The sequence below is a fragment of the Heptranchias perlo genome, chromosome 1, assembly GCF_035084215.1.
Source record: "Heptranchias perlo isolate sHepPer1 chromosome 1, sHepPer1.hap1, whole genome shotgun sequence".
Lineage (NCBI taxonomy): Eukaryota > Metazoa > Chordata > Chondrichthyes > Hexanchiformes > Hexanchidae > Heptranchias > Heptranchias perlo.
Window position 1 is genome coordinate 39,169,451 of NC_090325.1, and position 20,421 is coordinate 39,189,871.

The following is a 20,421-nucleotide window of genomic DNA, read 5'->3' on the forward strand; positions in this document are numbered from 1 at the left end:
CATGACAGTTATTGCTTTATCTTGAAAATTGATGTCGGCTTAATGCTTAAATATAAACTGAAACTATTTGTTTTATGATTGTTGTAAGCAGATCGATGCAGCACAGTGCTATGCAGAAAGTCCTGAGAGAGCACTTACTTGAGTTAAAGACTGACAGATTAATGAATGGCTAATTTATTAATGGGAGCAATGTTTTCTGTATAATGCAGCACTTAACTAAAAACTTCCTCAGTAATAAACTATAATCTATTACCCACTAATTATAAAATTATTATATAGTCCATTTCCCATATGCATAATGACAATACATTGGTGGAATAGGTTTACCTGTCACCTTTATTGATAGACATACATTAGTATAATTTTTCTTATTCTAAAGCCATGTGGTCAACCTGCTTATGTTAATACAAACCTTGATCATCATTGAATTACACTTTTTGAAAGAGGTTCAAAGAACATTTCATTGCAGTTATACTAAAGATCAGACCAGTCTGTGTGGAATGTCGAGTGTGAGTACAGCACTCCAGTGGTTATGGTACTGGACTAACAACCCAGAGGTATGAATTCACATCCCACTTTGCCAAATTGTGAAATTGAATTTAATAAATATTATAATTTGTGGGCTGGTACCAGAAAAAAATACCTAGTAAACCAACCCAGTTGTAAACAATCTGTACAAAGTTAAGTAATAAGAAAATTAGATGGACCCATCAGCAACAACCCAGGCATTGTATAATGGTAAAACTAGAGCAATCTCAGCCCAGTCAACCGTGCAAAGTCATCCTAACTACCTAGTGTCCAAATTGGGAGAGTTATCCCACAGACTAGTAAAGCTACAGCCTGATGTCGTCGTACAGAATTACATCTATCACCTAACATGCCAATAAAGGTGGGGGCACAGTGATGTACAGTCAGGCAAGTGACCCTGGTCAAAAAGGTCAAGAAAAGCTCCTACTGTCCCGTCTAAACTGCTGAGTCAGTACTCTTTCATTTTCAACATCACTTGGGGGAAGTCCTGAGAGAAACCAGGGTATAGAATGTACTCTGGGTGTGGGACTTCAATGTTGTAATACCACCATGGACTAAGCTGGCCAAGTCCTTGTAAAGACAATGTCTCATCTTCAGCGTGAAGACATCCTGCAATGTGCAGTGTGGCATTACCACAGTGCTAAGTGACACAGACTTCAGACAGCCCAAAACCGGGCATCCACGAGGTGTTGCAAGCCATCAGCAACAGCAGAATTGTATACCACCACAATCTATAATCTCATGACCATGCACATTCCTCACTCCTTGGTCACCATCAAGCCAAGACACCAACCTTGGTTCAACTTATTGAACTGCATGCTAAATACCAAAAGCAGTAGGCGAGAGACTGCAAAGCGGTCCCACAACCAATGAATCAGAGAAAAGTTTTGTTGCTCTATGACATGTAATCGAGAATCATGGTGCTCCACAAACGTTCCGACCCTTCAATCATGGTGGATGACTATGTTGTTAGCAGGTCGATGCAGTATAGGAGTGTAAGAAATGAAGCTGAAACATTTGCGCCTGTTGTCAGCCAGAAGTGCTGAGTGGATGATCCTACTCGGCCTCCAACAGCGATCCAGCCTACATAGGTATCATTGTCCAGCCAATTCAGTTCACTTCACGTGACGTTAGGATGCTGAATATGGCATCAAGGAGCCCTAGAAAAACTGGTATCATTGGGGATCAAAGGAAAAACTTAGTGGCTGGCATCATACCTGAGAGATGGCTGTGGTTGTTGGAGGCCAGAGATCACAGCCCTAGGACATCACTGCAGGAGTTCCTCAGAGAAGCATCCCTGGCCCAATAATCTTTAGCTGTTTTCTCAAAGTCCTTCTCTCAAACATGAGCTCAGGAGTGGGGCTATTTGCTGACAATTCCAGTGTTTTGTTCCATTCACAACTCCTCTGATGATAAAGCAACTAATGCCAGCCGACAGCAGGACTTGCATAATGTCCAGGCCTGGGCTGACAAGTGTAGGTGGCATTTCTGCCACATAAATGCTAAGTGATGACCATCTCTCCTTGACCTTGAATAGCACCACTGTTACTAAGTCTCCACCATCAACTTTTAAGGGTTACCGTTGACCAGAAGCTAAACTGGACCAGCCATATCAACACCTTTGCTACAAGAGCAATGCAGAGACTGGGCACTCTTAGATGAGTGGCTCACCTGACCTTCTCACTATCTGCAAGGCTCAAGTCAGGACCATGATTTACTTACCACTCACCTTGCTGGGTGCAGATGCAACAACACTCAAGAAGCTCAACACCATTGAGATCAGAGCAGTTTGCTTGATCGTTTCCCCTGCCACTGGACTCTATATCTACCTGCTTCATCACTGTGACTGCAGTATGTACAGTCTACAGCATGCATTCAACTGCCTAGGCACTAAGCTCTGGAATTCCCTCCCTAAACCTCTCCACCTCACGACCTCGCCTCCTTTAAGACGCTTCTTAAAACCTACCTCTTTGACCAAGCTTTTGGTCATCTAATACCTCCTTATGTGGCTTGGTGTGAAATTTTGTTTAATATTGCTCCAGTGAAGTGCCTTGGGATGTTTTACTACGTTAAAGGTGCTATATAAATGCAAGTTGTTGTTGTTGCACTGCAGTAACTCACCAAGGTTATTTCGACAGCATCTCTCTCCCATTTGATCCTTACCACTGAGAAGGACAACAGCAATGTTGTGGGAACACCATCACCTCCAAGTCACACATCGTTGTTCCTTTTTCATCCAATATCCTGGAATTGCCTACCAAACACCATTGTGGGAGCACCATCACCAGAAGGACTGCAGTGTTTCAAGCAAGCCCACCACCACCTCAGGGCAGCTATGATTGGGCAATAAATGTGGCGTTGCAAAATATTGCCCATATCCCAAGAACAATTTAAAAAGAAAGACAGATCCAATCAGCTATGCTTCATTATGCATCACACCCTCTATAGCTTGCAAATGTGTGGTGCTGTGTTCCCCAGACAGCTAATTTTTAATCTAGTGACAAAGGGGCTGGTCCTAGATTCTTTCTAACATTAAAAGATTTCATGCTAAGTCTGAAAATTTCCCATGAGGTCCAATGGCTTGTCTGGGTACTTTTTAAAACACGACTTCATACTGGGCTGAAGTTAGAGTATATATAGAATAAATCCCAAGTAGTGTGATTCTACCTACCGTGGTCTCGTATCTTGGCTTCAGTGCATTCAGAAGTTAGATCAAGATCTAGCTTCTGCATCATAAGTAGTATTGCATGAAGGACCAAAGTATGTCGTGGGAAGAAGGTGAGATGAGGTCAGGGGACACAGGTTCATAGCTCCTTGAAAGTGGAGTCACAGGTGGATAGGGTGGTGAAGAAGGCATTCGGCATGCTTGGTTTCATTGGTCAGAACATTGAATGCAGGAGTTGGGATGTCTTGTTGAAGTTGTACAGGGCATTGGTGAGGCCACACTTGGAGTACTGTGTACAGTTCTGGTCACCCTATTATAGAAAGGATATTATTAAACTAGAAAGAGTGCAGAAAAGATTTACTAGGATGCTACCGGGACTTGATGGTTTGACTTATAGGGAGAGGTTAGACAGACTGGGACTTTTTTTCCTGGAGAGTAGGAGGTTTAGGGGTGATCTTATAGAAGTCTATAAAATAATGAGGGGCATAGATAAGGTAGATAGTCAAAATCTTTTCCCAAAGGTAGGGGAGTCTATAACGAGGGGGCATAGATTTAAGGTGAGAGGGGAGAGATACAAAAGGGTCCAGAGGGGCAATTTTTTCACTCAAAGGGTGGTGAGTGTCTGGAACGAGCTGCCAGAGGCAGTAGTAGAGGTGGGTACAATTTTGTCTTTTAAAAAGCATTTGGACAGTTACATGGGTAAGATGGGTATAGAGGGATATGGGCCAAGTGCAGGAAATTGGGACTAGCTTAGTGGTATAAACTGGGCGACATGGACATGTTGGGCCGAAGGGCCTGTTTCCATGTTGTAACTTCTATGATTCTATGACACAAGTTCATAAAACCTGCCCTGTGATACTGTAGATGCCACAGGACATCTGTAAGTTAAGTAAAATTGAAACTTCTTTGTTCCTATCCCACATGTGTGATGAGTAGTATGATGCCTTTACAAACACTTTCCAAATATATATTATTAACTGTTTGTGATTTAATAAACCACCTCAGAGCTTTTAAACAGGTTTTAAGTTCTTCGAACTTAACTTCACATCAGTGCAGGCATGATGAAATTTACCATGTACGTGGTCTCTGAGGAGAACTAAACACACTATCCTCCAATTCACCGTGAGCTCACTGTTATAAATTGGTTAACCAAGTGGTGATGGATAGAATACTGGAGCCTGGTCTTCAGTTGCTTCCAAGCCTTTATTCACAGAGCTGCCCCTTACACACACACACACACACACACACACACATACACAGCCACCCCCCCCCCCCCTCCGAGATAAGCTCTCATATAGCAAGAATACAAGAGTCCTCAATTGACATGCACCACCTGAATGCAATTAACACTGATATGAATCACATGATACAATTAACACACACCATGGGAGATCAGTTGATAATATATTAAACACCTTGCAAATCGAGCACACTTCCTCTACAGATGCAATAATTAATTTTGCCAGAGTTTTTCAGTCATATTTTTGGCATTAACATTTTTGCTGTCATCACTCTGCTGTCACATTTTATTGATTGGCTCAAAGTAAAGCACCAGGAAATCAGAACTGAAGAGGTAGGGGACATGTGCATCAAAAGCAAGCAAAGCACAAAATGAGACACAATTAAAGGCTAATGAAAACAACCAATCCTGAAAGACCAGCCAGAAGAACCCACCAATATGAAAAGATTTTTTTTTTAAAAAGAGAACCAATCAAATCATCTAAAATGCTTTTTGAACAAATTTGTTTTTCCTCCGTAACTACAATTCCTAATGTTGAAAATAAGGTTTTCAGTATCATTTTTCAAAATCAAACAAACACAGTAACATGATTACATTTATCTTCTGAATCATCTTTTATGTCTTATAATACATTTCATCAAAGCTTTTACTTGCAGGTCTCAGCCTTTTCCAAAAGCCTGGGCTTGGACTTAATATATTTGCTCAGAGCAGTGACATTGATGACTGAAAGCAGATCCTGCAGTCTGAGCATGTGCAGTATCCGTAATTTCTCCGGATGCAGCATTTAATCAGCTCAACTACTGGAATGTTCTCTTCAGTTTCCAGCAGTGCCTGCTTGGTGGTTGTTCATAATTATTTGAAGGAAAGCTAGGGGACAAATTTCAAACGATTTATTCAGGTAAAGTTTATATTGAGTGTTTATTTTTGAAACAGAGAGGTTGCGTGTGTATGACAAAAACACAGAGCCCCATTTCAAACAGAATCTTGTCCTGCTTAAACACCTGTTGTAGTTTTTGTTTTTGTTCAAATTATAAATGTTCGATAATTTATTTTTCTCAATGGAGAAGTCAAAATGTAACTCTGTCCCCAATGATCTATATGTTTTGAAAGGGATTTGAATGCAAATTGGGATGATAAATTTGAGTCAGTTTTCCACTAAACTTTTTAACAAATCTATTCATTTTTTACATTAGGATGGATGACAAGCTGAGGGCAGCAGAAAAAGTGTCTTTTCTCATCCTAATTTGAGTTTGTTTCTATTAGCCAAAGAATTTTGAAACTTTCTAAGGCAGACAAGCTTTGATTAGCATTACATACATTTTCTTAATAGTTAAAAAATGTGAACGCTTTGATTGGTGACAACCATGAGTCAGCAAGAGACAGACGTGGAAACTGAGACAGACTGACTTACTCAGACACCTAATCACAAAACAATGAATTATTTGCTTAGAATTTTACCAACCAGACCAGGAACCCTTCCCCTCCTCTTAGAGTTGTCAGGCCTGTCTCCTCCCTTCCCCTCACTGTTGACAGACACCAGAAATCCCCTAGTAAGCCAAGCCTCACATTCACAGTGATGCTAGGACCAAAGGCCCCTCCAATGCTGCTAAATTCCATCACCCCCACCCCAGGGCGACCAAATGCAGAACTCCCAAATCTACCAAACCTGAGGATGATCCTTCCCCTTTTCCTTCATGCTGCTAAAACCCAGGATTGCCCACAGTGCTATCAAGGCCCAGTAACCATCTCGAGTACAGCTAAACCCCCAACCCCTTTTCCAGTACTGCTAAGTACCAGATACCTATCTCCGACTTGTACATCTTATTGTGTATCTTCAACTTGAAAAATGGTATGGAATAAAAAATAAATACATATGTACAAAATGTAGAAAATAGAGGACACTCATTTAAGGTTTTCATTGAATATTTGTCAGTCAAAGCACTGGTAAAATTTCCATAATATCATGTAATAAAAATGGAATTTGATTTAATTGGCTCCCTATAAATCAGTAGCCCTAATAATACCCTGTACCTTGCATTGTTATAAAACAATGCCTCCTTTGACTCAAGTGAGACCTGCTAATTACATTACAGAAATGACACACACACCTCATATCCTTCAAACTTCAGACACCACACAATGTCTTGTACAAATTTCAGCATCACACTTGGGATGGAGGTGAGAAAATGAAGAAGCAGACTCTCATTTAGAACACAAAAACAAACTCTCTAGCAAAAGAGAGAACAGAACCAAAATGCCACCAGCCTTTTAATTGGCATGTATATAAGCTCACCCAGTGTTCAGTTAACTTCAGTCAGACATTGTGGCTTTAAAGGTACACAATCTACATTTTAGCAGCAGCATAATACATTGGGCTTTGCATGGTATAATTTTACTGTCCTTATGAAACATCACATTCTCTGACTTACCTTTGTGGAGATTCTCTAGTAATATAGAAATATTATATGTGGACACACTTCCTGTGTAATACTTCTTGCTTACACTTAATTATACATATTCGAGATAAAATTTCTTATAGCTACTTGGCTCATATGTAAATTTCTTACAACAATCTTTAAATGAAGGGAAAAGAAAGCAAGATATTTATAATTTTAGTTAGCCTATTGCCTAAATTAGTGCTTGGAAACAGGCATTTGTTTTCTTAAAGCTACTACCTTTGGATGAAGGGAAAGGTGCTCAGAGCACCACGAGTTAAGGAGTGTACAAGTGGGGTCATGGGAGTATGTAGGCATAAGCATAAGTGAGGAAAGGTGAGGAGTATATTGCACAAAGGAATGTACAGGGCTAGAAACTAACAGTGAGGGTGCTCCAACCCACTTTCCTTCCCTTTTAGCCATTGGAGTTCACATTCCATTCAGCCTGTTTTTCCAGCACCAACTCTTGAAACGTTAATGATATACAAATACAGTATAAGTGCTTTGTAAACGAGAAGCTTATTTTCCACCTCATTGCTCAAGAAACATGCATTTACTTTTCTAAAGCAACAAAGTTGGGATGGAGAAGGATGTGTGAGGCACTGGAATCTACAAGGCAGGAGCACGTAGATACTCACAGATGTCAGAGATTCAGAAGGAGACCAAACCAATATGGTGTGTAGCAAGTAAATTTTATTTATAGCAGATTTAAAAGAACACATAACAATTACAGAGTTAACAACTCACGAGCAAAGCACACTTCTTACACTCAAGAACGGCCCAGTAACTTCAAGTTAAAGCGATTAATACGACAGAAACAATATTATCTGGTTCTGTTGACGTCAGGACTCTTCCTTCTCTGCCTCAACATTTGGAACTTCTTGTCCTGATCTATACCTTGCCTTGTCTTGTTCATATTCTTTTTAGTCTAGCTATTGTGGGAGTTTGATAGCTGCTAAATCTAATCAATTGTAAACAATTTTACAACACCAAGTTATAGTCCAGCAATTTTATTTTAAATTCACAAGCTTTCGGAGGCTTCCTCCTTCGTCAGGTGAACGATGTGAAATCGTTCACCTGACGAAGGAGGAAGCCTCCGAAAGCTTGTGAATTTAAAATAAAATTGCTGGACTATAACTTGGTGTTGTAAAATTGTTTACAATTGTCAACCCCAGTCCATCACCGGCATCTCCACATCAAATCTAATCAAGGGTTTCGATAACTGCCAGATCTCAACAAGGACTTCCCCCTTTGTCTTGTTATTCACAGCTCGTTAGTGTGACTATTGTGGGAGATTGATAGCTTGCTAGATCTAATCAAGGACTCCCTGGCCTGTTTGAGAAGCATGCTGGGATTCCTAGCCATTTTATATCTTGCACAGCGGAGGGCAGGAGCACAGGGCGGATAATGGGAAGAGCCGACAGTATGGGTGACTGGCAGAATAGAGTGATGTAGTATACAGGCTGAGGGTGTAATGGTAGTCGGGAGAAGTTCTAATACTTATTGTCAAGCAAACCATAGGATAGATAAACTACCATCAATTCTAATACCCTGAGTAACAACATGGGGAAATAATATTGTTGTTTATATAAAAAAAAAAGTATGCCTTATGATGCACACTTTGCTATTGGTTACACTTCTCCGTCACACTTTGTGTCACGTTCATCCTTTTCTATCATATTTCAAAGACAATGATAGAAACAAAGGAACTTTTGACAAACACAAAATACTAGAGCCAGGATATCTGCAATCTCTTAATTGGCATCTGTATGCACTCGGCTAATGGTTACTTAGCAGCAGCAGCCTCTTCATTGGCATCTGTATGCACTCGGCTAATGGTTACTTAGCAGCAGCAGTCTCTTAATTGATCTCTATGAATCCAGTGTTTACTTAACAATGAAAACAACCATTATTCTTGTAAATAATAGTGAGTTTGGGAGGTTCTGAATAAAAGTCTTGATTTAAACACGAAAGGTGAATAATTAATTTAACTATTAAAATGTGAATAATACAGCAATTTACCAGTGAAGCTAGCAAACTTAAGCATTTTTGTTGTTGAGCCTTTGAAACAGCTGCTTTTATCACAATTAGTGCCCAGACTTTTAGTGTGATTTTTTTTTTTTTGCTAGATGATTAGCTGAAAGAACTTGTTTTTGTAGTTACGAGGAGATGCATTTTTGTTCAAAGCAGCCACATTGGGTAATAGGACAGCAACTGCAGACTAAAGTACAGGAAGGCTATGGTTTGTGACTTGAGTGATGGACGATGTTTGTGGCTTTTAACTCTGTTCATGGTTTTTGGCAAGTCATTGCTTCAGATTGATCCCACAAGAACACCAGTCATTGTGAGTTCAGAATCATGTATAATTGGGAGTAATTACTGGGTTGTCCTGTGACTTGAAACTCCTTCTCCAGATTGTGGACTAAAACGTAAGCATTGGTCTGAAGATGCTTTGGGTGTCAAATCGCCTGTGGTACTCACCTGAAGATGTATGAGTGGATAAATGAATAAGGGAAGAGAGTACCTATGTTTGATTTCCACATAGAACTTAGAGCACAGAAACAGGCCATTTGGCCCAACTGGTCTATGCCGGTATTTATGCTCCATACGAGCCTCCTCCCATTCTACTTCATCTAACCTGATCAGCATATCATCTACGATCTGCTCTTCACTATTCACACACTTCACTCCCACCCCCTCTGCTGCTTATTTGTAACTGATTTGGAATGTTTGGACAATTATACTTAATTTTGACCATTTGCTAATTACACCCCACACTGCAGGCTAACTTTTGTCAAAAATCCATGGAGGTGGTCTATGTGCAACACATTATGTGTATTGTAAGATTAGGAAAGATCCCACACTTCACTTAAATTCAAAGTATGACATTTCTGCAGCACAGACTTGCTGAGTAATTTCCACCAGTAGGATGCTTGGTCTATTGTTGAGCTATTTGCAGGATAAACTGTGTGCAAAAAATGAAAGCAACCAAACCTAAGGTAGATGAGCCTTTCAGTTTAAAGACTTTGATTGAACTTTCCTATTTGCACTCTTCCGTGGTTGAATTATTATTATATTGGTTGAATATATTTGGCTTAGTTGGCTAAAGACTTCACAATGTTGAGTCACGAGTATCACATAGACCATTGCATTCAGGATATCCGCAAAGTTAATTGCTTAACTGGACCATTGCAAGTTAGGTGAAACTTAGATTTTATCATTTATCATTGACTTGGTATCAAATAAAGCAGTTGCAGAATGGTTTATCTGGTGAGATATTCTTTCCTGAGATTTCATGCAGAAGTTACAGTAGTTTTTAAAAAAAAATGCCAAAAAGCTATTTAAATTGAGCTGACCAAACCCTGGTCCTTATAAATAGTTTAGATATATGATTTTATATTTTTTCAGGGTGCTAAAGATTCCCCTCTGCGCAGAGCTGTAAAGGATACTTTCTCTACTCCTCAATCTCCACAGCTTTCGCCTTATAATTCACCAAAGCCACAACATAAGGTTGCGCAGAGTTTCCTACCTCCTGGCTATGAAATGCGCATAGCTCCAAATGGCCGGCCTTTCTTCATCGATCACAATAGTAGAACAACAACATGGGTAAGTCCCAAACTCTACCCAGAAGTATTTTTCCTCTCCTCTTTTGTAGTGTAATAGTTAATAAACTTACTTTACAGCGTGGAGGTTGGGGTTTTGAGGGCTAGGAATGCTAATATTACTTGGATCTATTACATGAGCCATGTGATGGTGGTTGTGCTCGTGGAGAGTGTTTCTTTGGAATTAGAATGTCAAAACGACTGAGTTATTAGCTGGAGACTATATAGTGAGCAGTAATCAGCAAAGTCTGGTAAATATTTAAGAAAATGTTTGGTGTGGCTTGCTAACTTTAACCTCTGGACTGGTTTCTGTAGCAGTGTCTTTGCCATTGCAGAGAAAAACACACTGTTCATGCTCATTAGAAATAAAAACTTAATCAGAGTCTGCATGACTAGTACTAAACATCCTAATATTGTACTGACAGTAGGATTGGCTACGGTTCTGTCCTTTTGTCTTGCTGTTCATATGTGAGGTTGCTACCTCAAATTACAAAAACTTCATTCGATTTTCATCAAAGTTTGTGAGTAATTTCCTTTTGAATATTGAACTCATTTAAAAAAAAAAAATATATATATATATATATATATATATGCCAGCACACCTGTAAACACTAGCTTTATCACCTCAGTATACCCTTCACAGAACTGGCCAGCTGAGTTTCTGTTATCAAATTTTAGCTTTTTAAATTTAAAAAAATTACCTAATTAAAAATAATTTTGTTAATACTGGAAATGATTCTCTGACCACGTTCTCTATATCTTTTGAAGATGTGCCTGCTGGAGCTTTTATTGGCTTCAGATTGTGCAGTCATTAAGTGATAATTTGTTACTTATGTGGTTTTAAAAAATGTTTATATAAAGTATACAATTTTTCAACATTATACTGATTATATTCTATGATTTCTGAACACTAGATTTATTTTGATAATGTGTATTCACACTACAGTAACTTGATAATGATGCTTATGCTCAGGTGAAAACTCTGAGTAGCAATAAGAAACAGGAGGGGAAGGAAATTAACTCTACTATAGATTAGCAGGTCAGAAGGAGCATTTGGACCAAGAACTTGGTAGGTAAATAACAGAAGTTAATGTAATGGTTTCAATTGTTATGGGTGACTTCAATTTACCAGGGATAGATTGGAAAGTAACAAACATAACACCAATCTTTTAAAAGGAGCATAGAGACAGCCCATGAAACTTGAGGCCAATGAGGCTAATTGCCATTGTGATTGAAGTATTAGAATGCATTGTCAAAAATGGGATAATGAAACACCTAGATAGATGTATGATATGATGAGAGGGAATGGGTGTATATTTATGGGAGGGAGGTTAGTGGAGTTGAGAATGTAGGTGTAGTCTGGCAGCATGTGGAAAAATTGTTAAATATATCTAGAAATGGAGTTGCATTTGGAAAAAATGAGCATAACTCAAGGTGGATGAGTCACTGGGCACTGATAGCATGCAGACTGGGCTGTTCCAGAAAGTAAGAAAGGAGAGGCTCCTGGTTGCAATTTTTCAATCCTTCTTAGATATACATATTCTGCTATGGGTCTGGAGGATCAACAATGTAGCATCACTGTTCAAGAAGGGACAGCAAGATAAATTGTCGAAATGTAGATCAGTTAGTCCACCATCAGTTGTGAGCAAACTCTTAGAATCCATAGAGATAAAATTAGTAAGCATTTAGAAATGCTTGCATTAATCAGGGACAGCCAGCATGAATTTGTTAAAGGCAAGCTGTGTTTAACAAATTTTAGTTTTTTTGCAGATATTTCCAATTGAGTTGATGAAGGGAATGAAGTTGACATCATGCATATTGATGTATGCATTTGAAGCACTGCAGAGAAGGACAACCCAACTGATACCTGACTTAAAATATCTGAGCTATGAGTAGAGGTTGAAGAACCTGAGATTGTTTATTTTGGACAAAAGGCTCAGGGAAGATATTAAACAAGTATTCAGGATTCTTGGGGAATAAATAAATTAAATCCATTAATATGTTTGATTGCCACCAACTCTAGAACTAGGGAAATGGGTTCATGTTTGGAAAAGGGAATTTGCACAGGCTGTATACGTTTAACTATTTTACACAGAGGTGTTGACCATGTGGAATGAAATGTACAGGGAGGTAGATGGTGGTGTTATAGATATTTGAGACAACGGGTAATTGAGAAATATTAGTTTTTGGAACCAGTCAGATGGATTGCAATTTTTTCCAATCTTGTGCTTTCCTATGTTCATGGGAAAGTGCCATCACTTTACCAAACAATGTACTGTTGCAACACAATGTTTACCAAACCCATGACCTCCACCACCTGGTTGGACAAGGACAACAGATGCATGGTAACCCCATCATCTCCAAGTTCCCCTCCCAAGTCACACCATGATGACTTGGACATATATTGCCTTTCTTTCATTGTTGCTGGGTCAAAATCTTGGAGCTGCTACCTAACAGCATTGTGGGAGCGCATTACCTGAACTTAAAGGTAGACATCATTTATATATGGTCAGCTTCATTTTCCACACTGAAAGATGAAACCCCAGAAGACTACCTTGTTTTTTTTTATTCCAATTTTCTCTTGTCCTAGAGGTAGTGACTCCTGTTGTATGGTCCGATGGGTGGTGATCCAATTGGCCATTCTTCTTGTATGAAACTGGACACTTAATCATTCGTATCATAGCTGAGCTTGCTGCTATCTTCACCTATGGTATACATTTTCAAATGGGGGAGGAGGTGCTCACTGGGTAGTCATGGGAATCGTGCTGATTTGTTATTTCCTCCTCCCCCCCCCCCCCCCCCCCCCCCCCCGGCCGACTTCACTGAGGGACACAGAAATCAATCTGTCCTCCATGTTGAGATCAGCTAACTCAGCACAGACCAGGCATCTTTCCAATTTATACAGCTCAGTCCAACACTGGGCCATGAATTTACCAAATTATCTATCAGGGAAGCAGAAGACTCATTTGTTTAAATGTTCTCATACAGCCTGCATTGTTTCTCGACTCAGTGGCGTTCTTTTTTTTTGGATTCCGCAAAGTGAGCTTCTGAGGCATTTCAGAATTGGTCTGTTTAACTGTGTGAACTAATTGTATCATTAGGCAAAATAAATTCTTGGTGTTTGAGTCACAGTTTTTGGGAAGTGATTTTATTGTAAAGTTTAACAAGCATTATTAGAAGTCCAAAAGAAATGCAACTATCACTTGTCAATGTGCAGTGATCTTTACATTTTTCGACACAGCTTCTTTTGCATCACATTTGGATTGCTTTATTTTTCCTGGAGAAAGAACGTGTTGTAGAAATCAATCAGCATCAAGAAACCATTTCTACGGTAGTTCTCAAAGAGTTATATTTTACAGGAGGATCCACGGCTGAAATATCCAGTCCATTTAAGAGCAAAAGCATCTTTGGATCCAAATGATCTTGGACCTCTCCCTGTAAGTACACCGAATTACTTAGTTTTACAAACAACACATAGACAGCTAACTCATGATATCCTGATGATGGATTCAGTTCAAAGCGCTGTTACTGAATCGCGATTCACACCTTAGTGCTATTCCGACATAAAACCGTAAGATGCAGACTTCTAGGCAGTTAAATGGCATAGTGTGTGTCGATGCAAACACAACGCAAACTGTGCAGTATAACTGCAACCCAGTATGAAGCCAAACTTAAACATCTCGAAGCCACCCCTCTGCTTGTGTTAAAATTGAGCCATTATTCAGGCGCCACTGAGTACAGCTCTGTTATTCCAGGGCAGAGATTGGTGTGGGCACCAGCAGTGTGAGAATGCTGTCATACATATGGGCATCTTTTTACGACACGTACCAGTTTGTAGCAAAAATGTGCCCATATGTATGATGGTAAGCAATTTAAAAATAAGTCACTACAAATAAATGGCTCTTGTAAATAAATGTGTTTTTTTTCCAGTGGCTGTCGAGCCCTTTAATATCCCCCTGCCATTTTTTTTCATTTTAAGGTGTTTTATTTATTTTTGTCCCATGTTCTTGCAGCAACCTTTCATTTGAATGTGTATCTTTAATGAAGGCTTTACCCTCCACACCTTACCCCACCCCCTACCCCTGTGGAACTGAGTGAGAAAGTGAACATCTGTAGTTATGTAGTAATTTTCTGCAAATCCTAAGAACCATTAAACCCAAAATGTTTTCTCATAATTTCTTTATTCTTGACAGAGAATGTGTGATTTGTTTTAATATTCCATTTTTAAAAAAAAGTTGTTTCTATTTTCCTTCATTTTTAAACAGCCTGGCTGGGAGGAGAGAATCCATTTAGATGGAAGGTCATTCTTCATAGATCACAGTGAGTAAGATTACATGTTCTGACAATGAAAAATATTCATGCTTTAATATTTAGACGGTGATCTCTGGAACAGATAGCAATGATTTAGATGTAGCATGATATCATTTGTAGGCGATACTGCTCCAAGAGCCTGTAAAAATCATATGACAACCTGGAAAACTAGCAGAAACTGACCAGCCTCTGTTACTAAATCTGAAACATTGTTTTAAAATTAATCACAGTGACATGGAGGCAATCTTCTTCTCTGCCCTCAATTTCTCGAATTTAAAATACTCCTCCTTGTGTTCAAATTTCTCCATGGCCTTGCCTTCCCTATTAGTGTAGCCTCCTCCAGCCCTACAAGTTTCCAAGAACTCTGCATTCCTTCATTTCTGGCCTCTTGTGCATCCCCAATTCCTTCGCCCCATCATTGGCGGCCTTGCCTTCAGCTGTCTAGGCCCTAATCTCTGGAATTCCCTCCTGAACCAGCCTGCATCTTTACCTCTCCTCCTTTTAAGATACTCCTTAAAACCTACCTCTTTGACCTCCCTCTCCCACATCACCAGTTAAATCTGGTACTCATTTATCACTTCCTAATTTTTTCTTGCCAACAGTTCATGCTGACACTCGCCTCTTCTTCCGCTCCCCTCTCTTCCCCGCCCCCCCCACCTTCACTGCATTTGGCTTTTAGCTACTGCTCCAGGTGATTTGAATACCACGGCATGCTGTGGGAACACAGGGCTGTACTCATGAAAATTGCCACCCACTGAATGCAAAAATGTTCAATCTTCAAACACCAGTAGGTATCTGCTGGTGCTGAAGGGAGATCAAGGTGACACTGAAATGAGAACACTTGGACAGTTGGAACGTATGTAATTCATTCTGGAACTGAAATGAGAACACTTGGCTTAAAATAAATCATGCTTTTTTAAATGTCTCTCTGTCCTCTCATGTCTTCCATTGTGAATACTTGCAAGAAATAGTGAGTAACATAGGAACAGGAGTAGATCATTCAGCCCCTTGAGCCTGTACCACCATTCAATTAGAGTAAGCCCTCCACAAATAGATAAGTAAAGTAAAATCACTGATCAGTGTAAATGAGATGCAAGTCCTAGACAGGCTAAATAGACTCAAACCAAACGAATCATCAAGGATAAATGGTATTTTCCAAGAGTGCTTAAAGAGACTAGGGAGGGGATTTGCGAGGCAGTGAGAGCCATTATGATGGAGTCACTGGGCACTGGTGAGGTATCAGTACAACAGGCCAATGTGGTACCAATTTTCAAAAAGGGACCTAAAACAGAGAGACACAACTTCAGCCCCATCATTTTCATCTCCATTTGGTGTAAAATAATCAAGATTATCAAGAGTGAAGTTGAGCATCTATATAATAATAACCTGGTAAACAGTAGCCAACATAGATTCAATAGGGAATTTTCTAGACGTCTTTGAGGAAGCAACATCCCAAGTGGTCTATGGAAGCCCTAGGATACAGCGTATCCAGACTTCGAAAAGGCTTATGACAAAGCCACGCATGAAAGTCCGTTAGTCATACTCAAAGCTGTAGGGATTCAGGGTAAAACCTGAAGGGTAAATAGAGGTGAGTACTCATTAGAGGAGTTATGTTGGGGTGGGGTGCCCCAGGACTCAATATTGGGACCATTATTGTTTCTGATTTACATAAATAACCTGAACTCGGAAACTCAATGCAATGTGGTCAAATTTACCAATGATACCAAACTGGAAAAGGCAGTGGGATTGGAGGAAGCCGCTCTGAAATTACAGTGAGAGTTAGGCAAAGTATGTATGTGTGCAGATCAATGGCAGATAAAAATGAATGAAGACAAGTGCGAAGTACTGCGCGTAAGATAGAAAAATAAACAGCATATATACTCCCATGAATGGTGTTGAAATAGCTTTAAAAAAATTAAGTGGAAAGAGACCTAAGAATCTTAAACTCCATGCTAAACATGTTCAACCAATGCAGACCAGCATTCAGTGTTGAACGATATAGCCAGAACAGTTTAGATATAGCCCTCCTGGTTTTTTAACTCCTGGGTTTTCCAGAGGCCACCAGGAGAAAAAAAAGTCTGTGTTAGCCCTCTCTCAAATCATTTTTTCCTTTGTTACTTATTTTGCTTCCTACATTTCCTGTTGTCTGTTTCACACCTACTTTGCTATTTGACTTAATTTACTCTCACAATTTTTACCTGTCTGCATTTGAAGAGTCACAATAGCCACATCACATTGCAACAATTTTAAGTGGGAAAGTGGAACTGTGGCTCCATCCACTTTGGTGGTAGTTGGGTATATACAGTAATATTCTAAAGGTTCTGCAAATAGGCAAAAGGTCATTGTGTTGGTGACCTCCTCACAGTTCCTATTTATTACAAAACACACTCTTCTACATATAACCATGTCTGGAGTTGCTTGGAAGAAGTATAACACCCTATTATCTGTGACTGTAGATGGGTCTTCACATAAACAAGTTAATCCTCATAACCAACATAATAAATGTGGTTCTGACTGAATATAATGCAACTTTGCTTGTACGTTATGTGACCCGATGAACTGACTTAATTTTTGTGTTGCAGCAAAATCAGTGTAGCATTCACTATTTCCACAATTATCCTCCCAGATTTAAAAAATGAATTCTTATGATATGGGCATCGCTGGCAAAGTTGGCATTTATTTCCCATCCCCAGTTGCCCTTGAAAAGGTGGTAGTGGGCCTTTTCCTTGATTTTACTCTGACTCAAAATAGATTAACTTCTAGAATTGCCAAGTGTCTCTTGCTTAAATGAAAAAGTATCTTATTAAAGTTGAACAGCAAAAAAGGAATTAATTAGGGTATCTCAAAGTGTTACTTCAACTATGTTTGAAGAGCATAATGTCCATTTGATTTCATAAGCAATTATTTAAAAGTAGATTTGATGAGACAGTGTACGGTATTAATGTATATTGAAACCGTATGTGTTTGTTCCCAAAATAGTTCTAGAAATGCAATGCTCCGAGTGGCGAACCAGCAATGGTCACCGCTCATTAGATTTAAAGTCGGCCATTAAAGTGACCACGTTCTTTTTTGCGGCAACTCACAGAATCGTACCTTTCAGCCAACGTCCCAGACTCTTCCATCACCATCCCTGGGTATGTCCTGTCCCACCTGCAGGACAGACTCACCAGAGGTGACGGTACAGTGATGCACAGTCAAGAGGGAGTGACCCTGGGAGTCCTCAACATTGACTCCGGACCCCATGAAATCTCAAGGCATCAAGTCAAACGTGGGCAAGGAAACCTCCTGCTGATTACCACCGACCGCCATCCCTCAGCTGATGAATCAGTCCTCCTCCAAGTTGAGTACCACTTGGAGGAAGCACTGAGGGTAACAAGGGCACAGAATGTACACTGGGTGGGGGACTTCAATGTCCATCACCAAGAGTGGCTCGGTGGCACCACTACTGACCGAGCTGGCCAAGTCCTGAAGGACATAGCTGCTAGACTGGGCCTGCGGCAGGTGGTGAATGAACCAACACGAGGGAAAAACCTACTTGACCTCGTCCTCACCAATCTACCTGTCGCAAATGCATCTGTCCATGACAGTATTGGTAAGAATGACCACTGCACAGTCCTTGTGGAGACAAAGTCCTGTCTTCAAACTGAGGACACCATCCAACGTGTTGTGTGGCACTGCCACCATGCTAAATGGGATAGATTCAGAACAGATCTAGCAGCTCAAAACTGGGCATCCATGAGGCGCTATGGGCCATCAGCAGCAGAAGAATTGTATTCCAGTACAATCTGTAACCTCATGGTCCGGCATATTCCTCACTCTACCGTTACCAACAAGTCTGGGGATCAACTCCTCAATGAGGAGTGTAGAAGACCATGCCAGGAGCAACACCAGGCGTGCCTAAAAATGAGGTGCCAACCTGGTGAAGCTAAAACACAGGACTTGCATGCATGCTAAACAGCAGAAGCAACATGTTATAGACAGAGCTAAGCGATTCCACAACCAACGGATCAGATCAAAGCTCTACACTCCTGCCACATCCAGTCATGAATGGCGGTGGACAATTAAACAACTAACGGGAAGAAAAGGCTCTGTAAACATCCCCGTCCTCAATGATGATGGAGTCCAGTACATGAGTGCAAAAGACAAGGCTGAAGCGTTTGCAACCATCTTCAGCCAGAAGTGCCAAGTGGATGATCCATCTCGGCCTCCTCCCAATATCCCCACCATCACAGAAGCCAGTCTTCAGCCAATTCGATTCACTCCACGTGATATAAAGAAATGGCTGAATGCGCTGGATACAACAAAGGAAATTGGGACTAGCTTAGTGGTATAAACTGGGCGACATGGACCTGTTGGGCCGAAGGGCCTGTTTCCATGTTGTAACTTCTTTGATTCTATGATTCTATGGGCCCCGACAACATCCCGGCTGTAGTGCTGAAGACTTGTGCTCCAGAACTAGCTGCGCCACTAGCCAAGCTGTTCCAGTACAGTGACAACACTGGCATCCACCCAACAATGTGAAAAATTGCCCAGGTATGGCCTGTCCACAAAAAGCAGGACAAATCCAATCCGGCCAATTACCACCACATCAGTCTTCTCTCAATCATCAGCAAAGTGATGGAGGGTGTCGTTGACAGTGCTATCAAGCGGCACTTACTCACCAATAACCTGCTCACCGATGCTCAGTTTGGGTTCCGCCAGGACCATTTGGCTCCAGACCTCATTACAGCTTTGGTCCAAACATGGACAAAAGAGCTGAATTCCAGAGGTGAGGTGAGAGTGACTGCCCTTGACATCAAGGCAACATTTGACCGAGTGTGGCACCAAGGAGCCCTCGTAAAATTGAAGTCAATGGGAATCGGGGAAAACTTCCCAGTGGCTGGACAAAGGAAGATGGTAGTGGTTGTTGGAGGCCAATCATCTCAGTCCCAGGACATTGCTGCAGGAGTTCCTCAGGGCAGTGTCCGAGGCCCAGCCATCTTCAGCTGCTTCATCAATGACCTTCCCTCTATCATAAGGTCAGAAATGGGGATGTTCGCTGACGTTTGCACAGTGTTCAGTTCCATTCGCAACCCCTCAGATAATGAAGCAGTCCAAGCCCGCATGCAGCAAGACCTGGACAACATCCAGGCTTGGGCTGATAAGTGGCAAGTAACATTCGCACCAGACAAGTGCCAGGCAATGACCATCTCTAACAAGAGAGAGTCTAACCACCTCCCCTTGACATTCAACAGCATTACCATCACTGAATCCCCCACCATCAACATCCTGGGGGTCACCTTTGACCAGAAACTTAACTGGACCAGCCACATAAATACTGTGACTACAAGAGCTGGTCAGAGGCTGGGTGTTCTGCAGCGAGTGACTCACCTCCTGATTCCCCAAAGCCTTTCCACCATCGACAAAGACATAAATCAGGAGCGTGATGGAATACTCTCCACTTGCCTGGATGAGTGCAGCTCCAACAACACTCAAGAAGCTCGACACCATTCAGGACAAAGCACCCCATTCACCACCCTAAACATTCACTCCCTTCACCACCGGCGCACCCTGGCTGCAGTGTGTACCATCCACAGGATGCATTGCAGCAACTCGCCAAGGCTTCTTCGACAGCACCTCCCAAACCCGCGACCTCTACCA

The 20,421-nt window shown here is 40.9% G+C and overlaps 1 protein-coding gene across 16 annotated transcripts in view; it reads left to right on the forward strand.

The window, feature by feature from the left end:
* The window catches only part of nedd4l (NEDD4 like E3 ubiquitin protein ligase), a 412,625-nt gene that overhangs the window by 346,210 nt on the left and 45,994 nt on the right, over window positions 1–20,421 (forward strand). For 15 of the 16 annotated variants that reach the window (XR_010962841.1, XR_010962842.1, XM_067983943.1 and 12 more), the window contains 3 exons: window positions 10,277–10,474; window positions 13,830–13,907; window positions 14,736–14,790. Coding sequence is in view for 14 of the 16 variants with exons in the window: in XM_067983943.1 (XP_067840044.1) it covers window positions 10,277–10,474; window positions 13,830–13,907; window positions 14,736–14,790 (331 nt within the window). In the remaining 2 variants the exon portion in view is untranslated. The remainder of the gene's footprint in view (window positions 1–10,276; window positions 10,475–13,829; window positions 13,908–14,735; window positions 14,791–20,421) is intronic. The other variant, XM_067983910.1, reaches the window with a different exon arrangement.